Here is a 13,368-nt window from a genome sequence, read left to right on the forward strand (position 1 = left end):
TTACAGTGACATCTGCATTATCTGCAAGTGAGGAGGTCAATGAACACAGCAAAATTCCAAATCAAATCAACAAAGGCTTCCCAAAAGACACTGAGCTGCATTTTTGAGGTCAGCAGTGGGCCTGTCTTTGCCCTCTCCACCACCAATAGAGATCTCAGCAAAGCTAATTAGGAGACTACAGAATAATTCTGGGGGTAAAAGAAAAACAAAGTAATCAAACACAAGCCAACCCAAAGCTTTAGAAAACACATGCATACTTTAACATATAACTTATGGACTCCATTCTTATCTCATTCATACTCATAAGAGTCAAGATTAACACAATCAAGTTCAAGGGAATAAAACAGAAAACAAAAGTATTTTTCTTTGTACTGACACAAAGCTGTTCCATCACACGAGCAGATGTTTAAAAGGCCTACAGAAAGCCATCTAGCCAAAGAGAAGTCGCACAATAAACCAAGATGCAAAATTTTATTGAAAATTAATGTCACACATCAATATAGCAAGAGCCTTAGAAACACAAGAGAATGCTTTTGGTATTAAGCACAAGAACTACATGGTGTTTGAGGACCCACTTAAAAGATATTGCTTTTTTTCCCCTCGATTTTTTAAAACAGATATAAGAATGTCATGCACAGCGATTTTCATTTAAATTGTACTTAGTAAGTCTCAAGAAAGATTAGAAGTCAGAGCATTAACATTTCTTTGATATCAATGCCAGTGAAATGCATTTTAATATCAAGGTATAAGGACTTCAATTAAGAGACTATTATACTTCTTGGAACAGTCTGATACAAAAGGCACTGAGTCACATTCTGCAACTGAGTTTTCTCTCTTCAAGAGGCTATGTAATTATTTAGCAAGTAACATTTGCAGTTATGCAAGCTCATATGAGGGCAATCAGTCTCTCAAGCTTCAAGGCATATACTGATCATCTCAAGAGGTCAGGAAGGAACTTCCTTGTCCCAGGAGTTCAGTTCACAGGCTACCTCATATAACTACATTTTCCCAGCTCTGGATACCAGCCCTTCACCAGCTGCAGCCAACTGCTGGGACAGACCAACTACCTGACTGAGCAGACCAGAGTCCTCGTTCACTAGAGGAGCACACATCCGTGTAAGCATCCTTAAATGACATCAAAGGTCCATTAAATGCAATTGGGCAGCTCAGGCTCAGAGTTTAAGATTTCACCCAAGCCCTTGTGCCTACGGTTTGCTGTCCCTGCAGACCCAGAGCCAGTCAGTGCAGAGACACACAAGTAGAATCAGAGCTGTCCAGTTCTGTGTCTGCCCTCCTTTTCAGAAGCCACACCAAGGGATCACATCCCAGGTTCACACATGTGCTCATGGACAATGGTTTTTAAAGCAAAGTTTCCCACAGGGCTGCATAACACTGGGGTGTCACTGATGTAGTCTAATAACAGCACCCAAGTGACACAGATGATGCTTAGTTTCATTCATCTGCTTTGCAGGCCCATGAAGCAGCAGGACACTAAAGAGCAGAGAGATGCCCTTGCTCCCCACATCCCAAATTGCTGCTATTCTAAAGCAAACAGTGCATCTTTCCAATCACTCCAGTGGTTTGAAGGCTTGGTACCTCACTGGTAGCATGGAAAGGAGGAGCTCCAGTAGTTACTGGGCAGACAGGAACTATAGCACAGGGACAGGGTGGCAATAATGACTCCCTTTAGATTTCAGGTATGGGAATTTCTCAAGGCAGGCCATGGATGCAATCTGCTCTCCAGGGAATGAAGCTGTAATACAGGGAGTGGATATGCATCAAGCAGTTGACACAGACTGATATAACCTGACTAACCGATAAGGCCAAATTAGTCCACTTGGTTATTCCTTGAAAGGAAAAGGCTTACTTTTTCCTGAAGACACAGAGATGGCAAAGAAGCAATGAAAAGAGAGCTGGGAAAAAGTTTTCATTTTATCTGCAGAGGACAGACTACAAAGCAACTCAAATTGCTTTCAACTCCAGGTATTTGATAAAAGAAAAAAAGAATAGCACCTTCTAATATAACCACCTGGTACTTGGAAAGCAAATCAAGTCATCACTATGATCAGCATCACAATCATCATCCTCCTATAGCCAAGTGGGACAAACCAGAAAGGCTTTCCAGAAAATAATAGGATCCAAATAATTTACATTCTTGTTTAGTGGAAGTCTGAGATGTTGTACTGCCCATTACAGTGCAAGGCATTTCCTAAAGACCACACCAAATGATGAACTGGAATCTTCCACTGCAGGCTGTGGATGCCTTCTACCTTCTGGTGGGCTGCCTCCTTAAACTTGCTGGTGGACAGGCCCAGGAGCAGTGCTCTAGGTACAGATCAGAATTTCCCTGTTACAGTACTTCCATATTGCCATCCAGAAGCTGACAGTGCAAAAATCCAGGAATAAACCTTCACTGGAAGAACAGAAGACAGTGCCAAACATAATCCTGTGTCTGGGCTGCATTTACAGTTCAGGTTCCCACCTCTCACAGGGAAAGGAATCACACTGCCTTTTTTTTTCCAAAATAAAAAGATACAGAACAACAGTGATCTGCTTTGTGATCTCAAAGAACTTCCTGGAATTTCCAGGCAAGGTAACAAGGCACTTGATTTTGATTAGCTTTACACAAGGAACAATGGCAGAGCTGCAACTCTGTATGAAATACACACTGCTGGTGCTTAATTACTTGTTATTTATATACTTAACCCCAGTTCTGTGGGCTCTTTGCCATCACACTCCACACTGCTATGGTAGAGCAAGTCTTGCTAAGACACTGGAGATACCCAGAGATGGGATATGGCTCCCAAAGGAGATGTCAGTACGAGTCATCACCTGCTTGGATCCCCGCTCTGCTGCCTGGAAGCAGATGATGTGATGTTCAGAGATAGGCATCTTCTCCAACTGCACCAGGCTTTTTTCCCTCGGTGGGTGGCCAGGAGGCCTGCTCTGTGCTTGGGAGGCACCTTCTCTTCACATTGCTTAGCCTCAAGTTTGTCAGAGCTGTGTATGCATCTGCCCCAGATAAAGCCAGCAGACTGCACTGCAGGGCACACAGGTCCCCAGCAGGATTTATAACAGCCTCCTGAGTTTGTCAGGAACTGCTGATCACTGGCACTTGCAACCAGTCTCTGCTCCCCAGCCACTGTTCCTGGTGTACCTGCAGTAACTTCCTCACATTTCTATGTCTTGGTGCTGTGAACATTGGAGAGGTTCCTCAGAAGCAATGCCTGAGAGTGTGGATTGAAGAACCCTTCTCTCCCAGCATCAGGGCCTGTTCTTCATGTAAAGATGTTTGAGCACCTCTCAGTGGGCAGAACGTCCACCCTCAAATCCGTCCTTTCTCACTGGAAGTATCCACATCCAGTGCCATGCTCAACGTGGCCAGCTTAACTCCATGGCACGTCATCTGCCTGTTGATTTTTCCTTTTTTGTGACACTCTGGGCTTGACGCAGACCCTTCCTAGCCAAGCCCCACATGAATGGCTTTTAGAGACAGAGTTTCATAAAAGCAGTGTGAGAATTTACAAATCCTTCCTGGGAAAATGTCTTCTGTGCAGGAATTCCTAAACCCAGCTGCACTTCATGGACACAATTAGCAAGACCCTCTGGTTGCAGGATTAATGGGCAAGGTGGACATGGCCTGAGGCCACTTGGTTGAGTGAACTGCAACATGTGATGGCACTGCTTTCCTTTGAACTACGAGTCTTGGAGAGAAGGGGCTAACCATAGCAGGGTTGATGAAAATGCTAAGGCAGCATCTAATAGCTTCTGAACATCTGTAAGGAAAGGGGCAAATTCCAGCCCCTTTTCACAGGCAGGGCACCAGGGAGTTTTGGACACTTTGCCCTTTACATCCTGACCTGCAAAGGGACAGGGACACTGGGCACACATGGATATCGTTACAACTCTACCACACATTCAACTTGTGCAGTTCAGCCCACCACTTGGATCGAGCCCACAGAGTTGGGAGGAACTCCCTAAGTTCAGTAAAGCTGGATCAATGTCAGCAGTGCTGGGCCAAAGTCAAAGTCACATGGCTGTCCTTACAGTTTTGATGTACTTTACAGCAGACCCTCTATGGTTGGAAATAAGTGGAAACAACATGCCAAAGTCGAGGGCATTTTTACAGAAAAAAAAATTGATTTCTTAGCAGTGCCAGTTCATATAATTATTATCTCTCCCTGTCCAGCAGTACAAATACATCAGCTACTTACACTATTAGTGCAGGACCAGCACTGAAACAGGCCAACTTGACTATCACAGACCATTTAAACACACATCCTCTGCTTCCACCCCCCCAAGTCCATGGACATATTTTTTAACTTAAACAAGACAAAAGGCATTTTAAAATTGAGACCTGCTCAGAGAAACCCTACTGAGTTTCACAAATACAGAGGAAGAAAGAGTATCAACACATAACAAAAACAGGGAAAAAAAAGTTACACCAAGAGAGACGACATCGTGGTTCCCGACCTCGCAATGCTATGTGCTACAGCTAAGAGGTCTGTAGAAGTGTCTGTTGTTTTTGTAAAGTTTGAGTCCCTTCAAAAGTTTACTCTCACTATTCACTCTGCTGCTATCAGGCTGTGTATTTGCCCCACTGTTCCTAGTCCTGCCAGCTGGGCAAAGTGACCCTGCCAGCTCGGTTTAGGGATATACTGATGGGTTTGGGGGGCTGGAATGTTTTAGGATGGCATCGGTCTGTTTGGGAGGGTCTCTCCTTGAGTCCATGAGTTCACTCCTGAAGCAGGCCGAAAGGAGACTGTAAAGAAGGAACCAGAGAAAAGAGAAAGATGAATGTACAGGACCCTTTGCCAGCCACCAAGAGAGAAACAGTCACTTTTCACCTTCATGATCACAGGATGGGCTTTCAGAGGGAAAAAGCAGATGTCTTAGCACCTACAGTGAGGGTATGTAACAGGGAGATTTAGGAAGCTGGAAAGCCCCAAGCACAAACAAATGTTTGGCAAGGAAGGGAAAACAATCAGTTGACAGGGAAATCCAATTCTGTCCTAGTCTCATGGGTACAAATAATGTACCCTGATAATGTTTCCAGTGACAAATACAGGAGGAACAAAAAACATTCAACCAAAGGAGAAAAGGAGTAGCAGCTTCCATTGAGTCCACTTCTAACTACAATCACTTCAAAACCAGAAGCTGCTGCTAGAGAAGGGGAACAGTGCTTATTGGCCATACTGATGACAGCTCAACTTCCTCCCTTTGAAAAGCTGAGAGGTCTCTGGGGCCACCAGCTGATGCAGAGGGCACCGTATCCTCAAAGCCCACAAAGCACTTCTACTTGGTTCCTTTAATCTTGGCCATTCTGTAGTGAGAACACTATCCAGGTGCCTGGAGTTCACATGCAAGCACAGCACTACAAAACCAAACCAAATCATGCAAAAATCCACTATTAGCTTTCACACCAAAAGTGAGATTAATGAGGTGAAGGTACAAAGAATACCTGCCCCATCAGCCCCCTTCCCACAACAGCAAGCACCGGGGATCCTTGCAGCTCACAGCTCAGCTGGAGCACTCCAGGCATTGGATAGCTCAGTTCTGACACAGCTCACAAATGAGGTGAATTCCTTCTCATCTGGATGAGTTGTGCTGCTCACTAGACTGAAAGGCAGCCAGTGGGCTCATAGCTTCAGCCCTGCTGATAGGGAAGAAATGTTTGCTGGGGTACAAGATCCCACTTGGATCCCAAGAGCCCTCTCCTTGGTAGCTATTGGAAGGCTTTGTGAAAACTCTTCAGTCACAGGAGTTGGGCTTGGTGCTCCTTATAAACTTTATGGGTCCCTTCCAACTTAAAATATTCTCTGATTCTCTGCTGCAGGAAACTGAAATACAGACAGCTCTGAAAAAAGTGCTCAGCAGACTGAAACCCACCACATGAAGAAGTGTTCTTTAGTGAAATCCTTAAAGACTGTGCAGGTAGCTTCCTGGGAATATTGAATATGGTAAACATATTTCACAGCAGGGTAATCAGGAAACATTCCCTCCCCAAAGCATGAGCCACCTCTGATACCTCTTGCAGCAGTAATCATCTGGCAAATCTATGTTTCACACAAATGGCAGCACACTACAGACTCCTCTAAACAAATGTGTGTGCTGCAGTTCAAGTATGGGCCCCAGGATCTGACAGTGAGAAAGGAAGAATAGAAAGTGAAACAAAACCCAGCAACTTCCCACCTATGATCATGAAGGTATTTGGCATAAGAGTAAATTGGAGAAAACCATGCACAAAGGAGCAAGCAGAGAGAGGAGATGAGACAGAGAAATATTGTGGTCTGGCAAAATGTGGAGCATTGCACTATTTTGGTCATCTAGTGGGACACCAGAATTTTAATTGTCACCAGATTTGTCTTTTCTATTCCAGAACAGTCAGACAGCTGCATCTGCTGGCCTGTCAAATGCAATGCTGATCTACATGTACACGAGAGCCATAATACAGTTCTTTTCCAAAATGACAGATTTTTAGAACTACCTTTCACCATGATCATCTCAACCTTGCTTTTCCTACTCTTCAAAAAAGCTTTCCATGTTGTAGGAGTGACAGGAAAAACTCTTTCCACACACCTAGACATCTTTTCTATGTTAATCACTGCCCTGGAAAACAAACTGAAGAAGCCAGCAGTTCGTCCACCAAGGTGCAACACTGGGGCACGTATGGATGCTCTTCCATTTTGAGAAGGAAGAGCCAAAGACAACTTTCAAACATTCCATTCTCACAGAGCCCTGCTGGGACCTTCCAACACATTCCACCTTGGTCACACCATACACTTTCCCAGCTCCCACTTTTCATATGTGCGTTGAACTAAAGGTGAACCAGGACCAAAATTTTAAAGTACATCCCTGCATACAAAGTGAAAGGCCAGAACAGACTCAGAAAGGAATCCCTGTGCTCCTGAGTTTGGCCAGCCTGACAAGGAAGCAGTTGCAAGACATTTCCCAGCAACCTGCTCTTAATCCAAGCCATTCCCTACAAAGCACTGCTCTCTCCATTCTCACATTGAGACCTGAAGCTCCTTTTTTGGGATGCAACTACATCTTAGAGTCTTTTCAGCCTAAACATCCCTTTGCACGGAACACATTCCTTCTGACAGTAAGTCATACCATGGATTATTGAGGAAAAAGCACCAAAACCCACAGTACACTCAAGAAATTGTTGCCTGCATATGCATTTCAGCACAGAGCATCCTGCTTGATAGCAGGCTGTTGGCAGAGACACCTGCAGCAGCTCTGGACAAACACTGAAGGTTATTTTTCTCCACACTCCTGACACCCTTAAAAGCTCTTAATCTTTCTCCCCTGCATCTGAGCACACTCAGCAATTGAGAAAATGAGAATATAACTGGACAAGTGCCAGGAGACATGCCAAAAGAAGTCTCACTAAATTAAATGGCTGCACTCCTACATGCTGGTCTTAAAGGTAACACAAATACCAACCTCATTTGCCAGGAACCCATCATACTGATACAGAAAGAATGAAAAAAGTCATTATGGCAAAGCCAGCTGTCAGCACCAATGGAAAGCTGTCATCTGCTGCTGTCCATTTCTGCTTACAAAACCATTTCTCAGCTGAAATGGCTGTGGTTCAGGTGAAGCTTTGAAGACAAGCAGCAGAGCACACAAAGGCCACAATGCCTAGGAGCTAGTAAATACAAGCTATAGTATACACAAACAGCGCAGATGACTGATAAAAGTAAATAATAATAACGAGATTTTTAAGTGCCCCAAAAAAGAGTCCAGAGCCCCTGGATGCTCCAGACGTTTTGGCAGAAGGCTTTTTTCACACCTCCACAAGACTCCAGCTGACACTAAAAACACACAGGTCGAAATGTGAACACATACAGAGATCTGGCAGAAAGCTGTGGTATTGCAGAAGTCCTGAGACAAGGCCAAGGCACTGAAATGAATCCCTACAGGCTCAAGTGGGACTTATGTGGTGCCTTGGCCCCAAGCTAACCTCTGCAGTGGACTGAGCTATACCCACAGCCTCCTGACGGGAGAGCTTCCCAGCAGGAATGCGCGAGATCCGAAGCACTACCGCTGGCAGCCACCTACAGCCCAGGGGCTATTTTCTGTCACCCGAGACAGAAGGTGAAGCAATGCCCATGAATGACACTGCTTATGGCCCGTCTGGGAAGTCATCCTCTGCACAAGCCTCTGAGTGCACAGCTTTGGGAACCCAGACACCTATTTGGCCTTTCTTTTCCCCATCCTAATCACGCTTACAGCACCCAGAACAATCCCAGTGCAGGCCTGTCAGCTGAGTTCAGAAAGGATGGAAAATTTCTCATGAGCAATGAGAAGAATCATCAGGCAAACTGCAGTTTTTGACAGTACTTTAAAAGTGTGTACAGAATCTTTCTTTGACATGCCCTCTAGCCGCAAAGGAGATTTTTTGTGTTTCAACTTTGCTCTCGGTTCTCTGTCTGTTTTATAACCTGAAGTGCTGTTGTACCACTGAGACACCAAGCCTCCAATGCACAAGAGATGCACTGAAGGGTGTCCAAGCACTCAGCTGAGCTCATGCTCACAGTCCCAGCTCTACATACTCATAGCAAGATGATCAGACGGAAAAGGAGTGCACCCAGTCTATGCGTCCCAGCTGGGACAGGCACAAGCAGCAGGTTTCTGACCACAGGCTGTCAATGGCTCTGCCTCGCTGTGCTGTGCCTCTGGCTAGAAGTCAGAAATGAGGCACTGAGCCCATCCTCATTCACCATCTAAAGCCAAACGTTGAAATATGTGGGATGAAAGACTAGAGAGGGACCCTACAAGCAGTCAGGACATGTGCTTGGGGAAGGAGGACTTCTTTGTCCCACTGCTCAGCCCTCAACTGAGCACCGTGTCCCTGTGAACAACTGTGCAGAAGCCTTCTGTGTCTCTCTCCTCTCTCCCCCACAGCACTGACACTGCAAGCACACTGGTACTCACTGCTTCTGGAGCAAGTGCTGGTGCTGCTGCTGCTGCTGCTGTCGGTAGGTCTCAATCGTGTGCTGGGGAAGGTACTGCATCAGCTCCAGGGACTCTTTGATCTTCAGCAGCATTTCATATGTCTCCCGCCCCCTCACCTGGATCACAGGAAAAGGAAAGGGGGTTGGAGGGGAAAGAAAAGCTTTAAAGGACTGCATTTATAGACCTTATTGATAGTCACCTTAGAAAAGTTTTAGATAATGTCAAGTAAACAACCAGAGCAGGATGCAAATACGCTGTTTATACAGTATGCTCACACAATAAAACTGCTAAGCCTTGTTCTAGAGGTGCAGCAAATAATGTTAAAGAATGATAATCTCACACTGCAGGCTGATGAACATCTTGGGGCTGTCACATGACTCAGTGTGAATCTACACCAGCCAAAAGCAACATTCTGATCCAACCTATTTAGACAGAAAATGTCTTTACTTGCCTCAGATGTAAGCAGATCTGGTGCTGAATCTTACATGCCCTCAGAAAAGACAGCACCTGAATTTGGGAGCTGGGTTTGGCTCTCCCTTCTCCTCCAAGCACACCATGATTTGTGATTTATCCAACTAAACATGGCTCATGGCAAGGGGCTAAATGGCCAGTTAGAGACAGTTCTTGCCCTTTCTGAGTCTGCACTCAATACAGCATATTTCACTTCTGCCACTGCATTACAACTGCAATACACATAAAAGCCACAGAAGCATCCACCTATCAGTATGACATCACCCAGTTTTCTAGAGAAATGTCATGTGCCACAGACCCAGAAATGACAGAGGAGGAAACCTAGTTAGATCTCAAAGACAGTGTTTGCACCAGGAGAGATTCCTTGGGATATTCCATGTCTTGCATATGCCATTCTTAGCACCTAGTGGAATTTTTAATTTTTTTTTTTAATTTAGAATATGTATTTAATATTAGTAGCACATGGGATTAAAGAAATTAAAAATTATTCCTTCACAACCCAACCCCATCCTCAGTTCTCTCTGAAGTCTAGGTGAGCCTTGAGTCACCATTGAAGATACTAGACATAGGGTAAATAAAGGGAGAACTCACTGGCAAGTACAAGAGCTCATCATCTGGGGAGCGTCTTTTTTTGATAGATGTCATCTGTATGCCATGAGTTCCTTGTCGAAAAGCTGGAAGAGAAACCCCAAAGGCATCCCATTAAAAAAAGAAAGAGGGGGCAGAGGGAGGGAAGGAGCATACAAAGAAGAGAAAGGCAAAAAGAGAGATACAAAAGAGATATGAAGTGTATGACCAGCTCAGATCTATAGTGCTCTGAAGGCATCTCTGCCTGAGCCACTCCAGAACTGTCCTTGCAGCTCCTGGCTCCTTAGGTCAGACACGACTGCAGATGCTGGCTGGCCATGTCACTTGGGCAAACACATCAGCCAAGGAGTGCTGGATATATGACAAAACCCTGGCAAGCCACAAATAGAATAAGCACTGGTTCTTTACAGGGAAGTTCCAGAAAGTTTTGGTATTACAGGGCTCACAAGCTGTTGGTGAATCAGTGATCCATGAAGGCAAGACCATGGCAGGGAGCAGAACTCAGTGAGAAAACACAGCCCCACTCCAGTCTGCCTCCTGTCATAACCTGTGCCCTGCTGTTCAGCCTGCTGCCTTCATTGAGTACAGGGGAAACCAAAAGTGGATTTCCACATCCTCCATGTCCAATGAGGACTTGGCTGTCTTCAGAGCACTGAGAGGCTGCTTGGCAGGGTGTCTTCAATGCACAGCAGGGTTTGTGTGCAGCCTCAGTCTACATCCCTGTGGCTGGAAGACACCTGCCACAGCACAGAACGCTGGCTAGATGAAGCAAAGAATAACAGCATGACCCCAAACAAGCAGCAAAGGTTCAAAAGGTTAGAGTTCCAGACATACAACTGGAAGGTGGCAAACAAACACCCCGTCCACCCACCACTGGCAGGACTAATCTAACACCAGCAATGCTGCAAGGGAGCCCCCAAAGCCGCATTGGCAAACACTGCTTTGTGAACAGCAGCTCCATTTTTAAGCTGATTCACCCTGGGAGAACAGAAATCTAATGCCCTCCTGCTTCCAAGCCCATGCACAGCACCACTCTGTCCCTGTGGCACAAGCACCCAGACACAGCCCCATCTGCGATCTGCCCAGCTCTGCCAGCTACTTACGGCGCTTCGTACCATCACCATTCTTTGTGCTGTCAGACACTTGCTGCTTGCGGATGCTGTCCTCGTCTGCCTTGCGGTCTCTGCCTGGGCAAGCACAAATACGGGCTTCGAAACATCGGCGGCCCAAAACTTGCCCACTGGGAAGAGAGGTGAGGAGAAACATCAGCTGGCAGCTTGGATATGGCCAGCAGTTCCCCTCAACTTCACACCTCACTGGGCACCTTCCATTTCCCAGTCTGGATTTCCCGGGTGCTGGGCAACTCCCACCTACACAGACCTAAAAAATAGCCTACAGCCCCTTGAATTAAGCTGCTCCTAAGGATATGGAATGCTGCCCTAAGTGGAAGAGGAGCCAGAAGGGTTATACTCATGATGCACAACTCACTCTCTGGTTTCCAGGGTCACAATGATAAGGATCGGGCGGCGGTTCATCCCTCCAACGCAGCTGCTGTTGCACATGAAGTTGTACAAGACGGTAGTGAACTCGGTTCCGACCTGGGTGAGACAAAGGCGATGAGCACAAGAGATGGTGGATGGAAAGCTCCACTTTTTCCAAGCTCTTTTATTGTATTTCCCAAGCTGGGCTGTAATTCGACCAGCATGAAATAGGCCCCCACTACAAAGCTTCCTTAAAAGAAATTAAGAACCCCTGCTCTATGGAGGATCATCTAGAGGGATAAGCATCTATCTAGAGGGATAAGGAGGGTGTTTCACAGCTCATTTCTGACAGAAAGGAAGAAGGGATTCATTGTGATGAGATAGGGAAAGCCCAAGACCCCAAGTCCTTTGCCCAGGGTTACAATCCTCACCCCTTTTGTGCCAGGATGCCACCAGCTCAGGCTCACAAACATACCTGGGGTGGCTCATAGGGGACCAGCACACTCTGCCTCCCGGTTATGGGGTCTTCTACATACTGGGCATGGCTGTTCCCTTCCACTCTGATCAGGTGGCTGGGAGGTGCAATCTGCCCTGCAAGGGCAAAGAGAGAAAAAACAACAAGTAAGGTCATGCACAAGGTGGCAAGATCTGCCATCAAGGGAGATGCACGTGGCCCCAGAGGTGCATCAGAGCACACATGGGCAGCCCTTGAAGCACCCCTTCCCATGACCCCTGCTGCCAGGCACCAAAGGCAACACAGGCTTTCTCAAGCTCACTCTGGACACCTGTGGCTAAACTTGAACAAGGGCTTCCCAAGATCCCAGACTAAGTGAGCCCAAATGTGAACTGAATGGCAGCTCACAGCAGTTCTTCCAGCAGACAACTTCTGCTGGATTTTCACACCAGCTGAAAGCCTTTATTTTCCTCCCTCTAATGCATATACAAAGCAAATTCTTTCAAGTCCCAATTCCCACTCTTTTTCCTATCAATTGATAGCCCTCTTCTGATCCCTTCCATCAGTCTTGATTCTTAAAAAAAAGTTTAAAGGAGCAAGAGAAATACGCATTTAATTAATGGTCAGCTTGAAAAACCAGATTGTTTACAGCAGCAGCAGAAGGGAACGTGATCTTCTTGGTTCCTAGGCCACTTTCCAATAATTAAAAGCCTCCTTCCTACAGATTTTCTTCAGTGTTTCTACAACATACAACTAAATTCTGATGAGAGAAGTCTGCTATGGCTCATCTCAAGAATTTGTTTCGTGTTAACCAGCAATGGGATTCAGGCTCCTAAGACATCCTGCTAACTGACACCAACAGGGTTTTTTTACAGTAGGAGATAAATAATGTACACAGAATAAAACAGATGCTCTGAACTTAGGTGAACTTAAGTGGCTAAGGCAAAATGGAACTCAGCCCCTGAGCTTGCAGGAAACCAAATGACATTTTAAAAACAGCTGCTACTTCACTAACATAAGGAGAAGCAAGTAAAATATTAAAACATTAATATGTCACATGTAGAAGAGCATTGCCTACAGTTGATGCTGGCACTTAGCATTACCCTGCCAGAGATAAACAGCCCCTCTGTCTTTGAGGCGTGGATCAAGGACTGGAGATGATATTGCATCCTGTTACTAGATCCCTGTCCCAGCGACATGGAAGCTCATTCCTGAGCACAAGAACAGCTGCTTCTCATTGCAGGAGCAAAAGCAGAGCAGAGAAAGTCTGCCAGAGGGGCAGTGCCTGCCACGGGCACAGACATCCATCCAACCTGGGCAGACGTGAGGTTTATTTCAGTGCTTTCCTCACAAGGATGAGCTTGCACAGGGACAGCTAAAGCATTGCATGATCCTTCCTGCCAAGCACAG

At 45.8% G+C, this 13,368-nt stretch overlaps 1 protein-coding gene across 3 annotated transcripts in view; it reads right to left on the reverse strand.

The window, feature by feature from the left end:
• Positions 1-13,368, reverse strand: part of TP63 (tumor protein p63) — a 97,919-nt gene that overhangs the window by 6,829 nt on the left and 77,722 nt on the right. Inside the window, exons 6-11 of one of the 3 annotated variants that reach the window (XM_058844375.1) lie at positions 11,980-12,095; positions 11,512-11,621; positions 11,127-11,263; positions 10,027-10,109; positions 8,944-9,080; positions 127-4,762 (exon numbers count right to left, since the gene is read on the reverse strand). In XM_058844375.1, the coding sequence (XP_058700358.1) occupies positions 4,648-4,762; positions 8,944-9,080; positions 10,027-10,109; positions 11,127-11,263; positions 11,512-11,621; positions 11,980-12,095 (698 nt within the window). In that variant the 3' untranslated portion in view covers positions 127-4,647. Of the gene's footprint in view, positions 1-126; positions 4,763-8,943; positions 9,081-10,026; positions 10,110-11,126; positions 11,264-11,511; positions 11,622-11,979; positions 12,096-13,368 lie in introns of those variants that run through there. The other 2 variants (XM_058844374.1, XM_058844373.1) reach the window with 2 other exon arrangements.

Source organism: Poecile atricapillus, chromosome 8, assembly GCF_030490865.1.
Source record: "Poecile atricapillus isolate bPoeAtr1 chromosome 8, bPoeAtr1.hap1, whole genome shotgun sequence".
NCBI lineage: Eukaryota > Metazoa > Chordata > Aves > Passeriformes > Paridae > Poecile > Poecile atricapillus.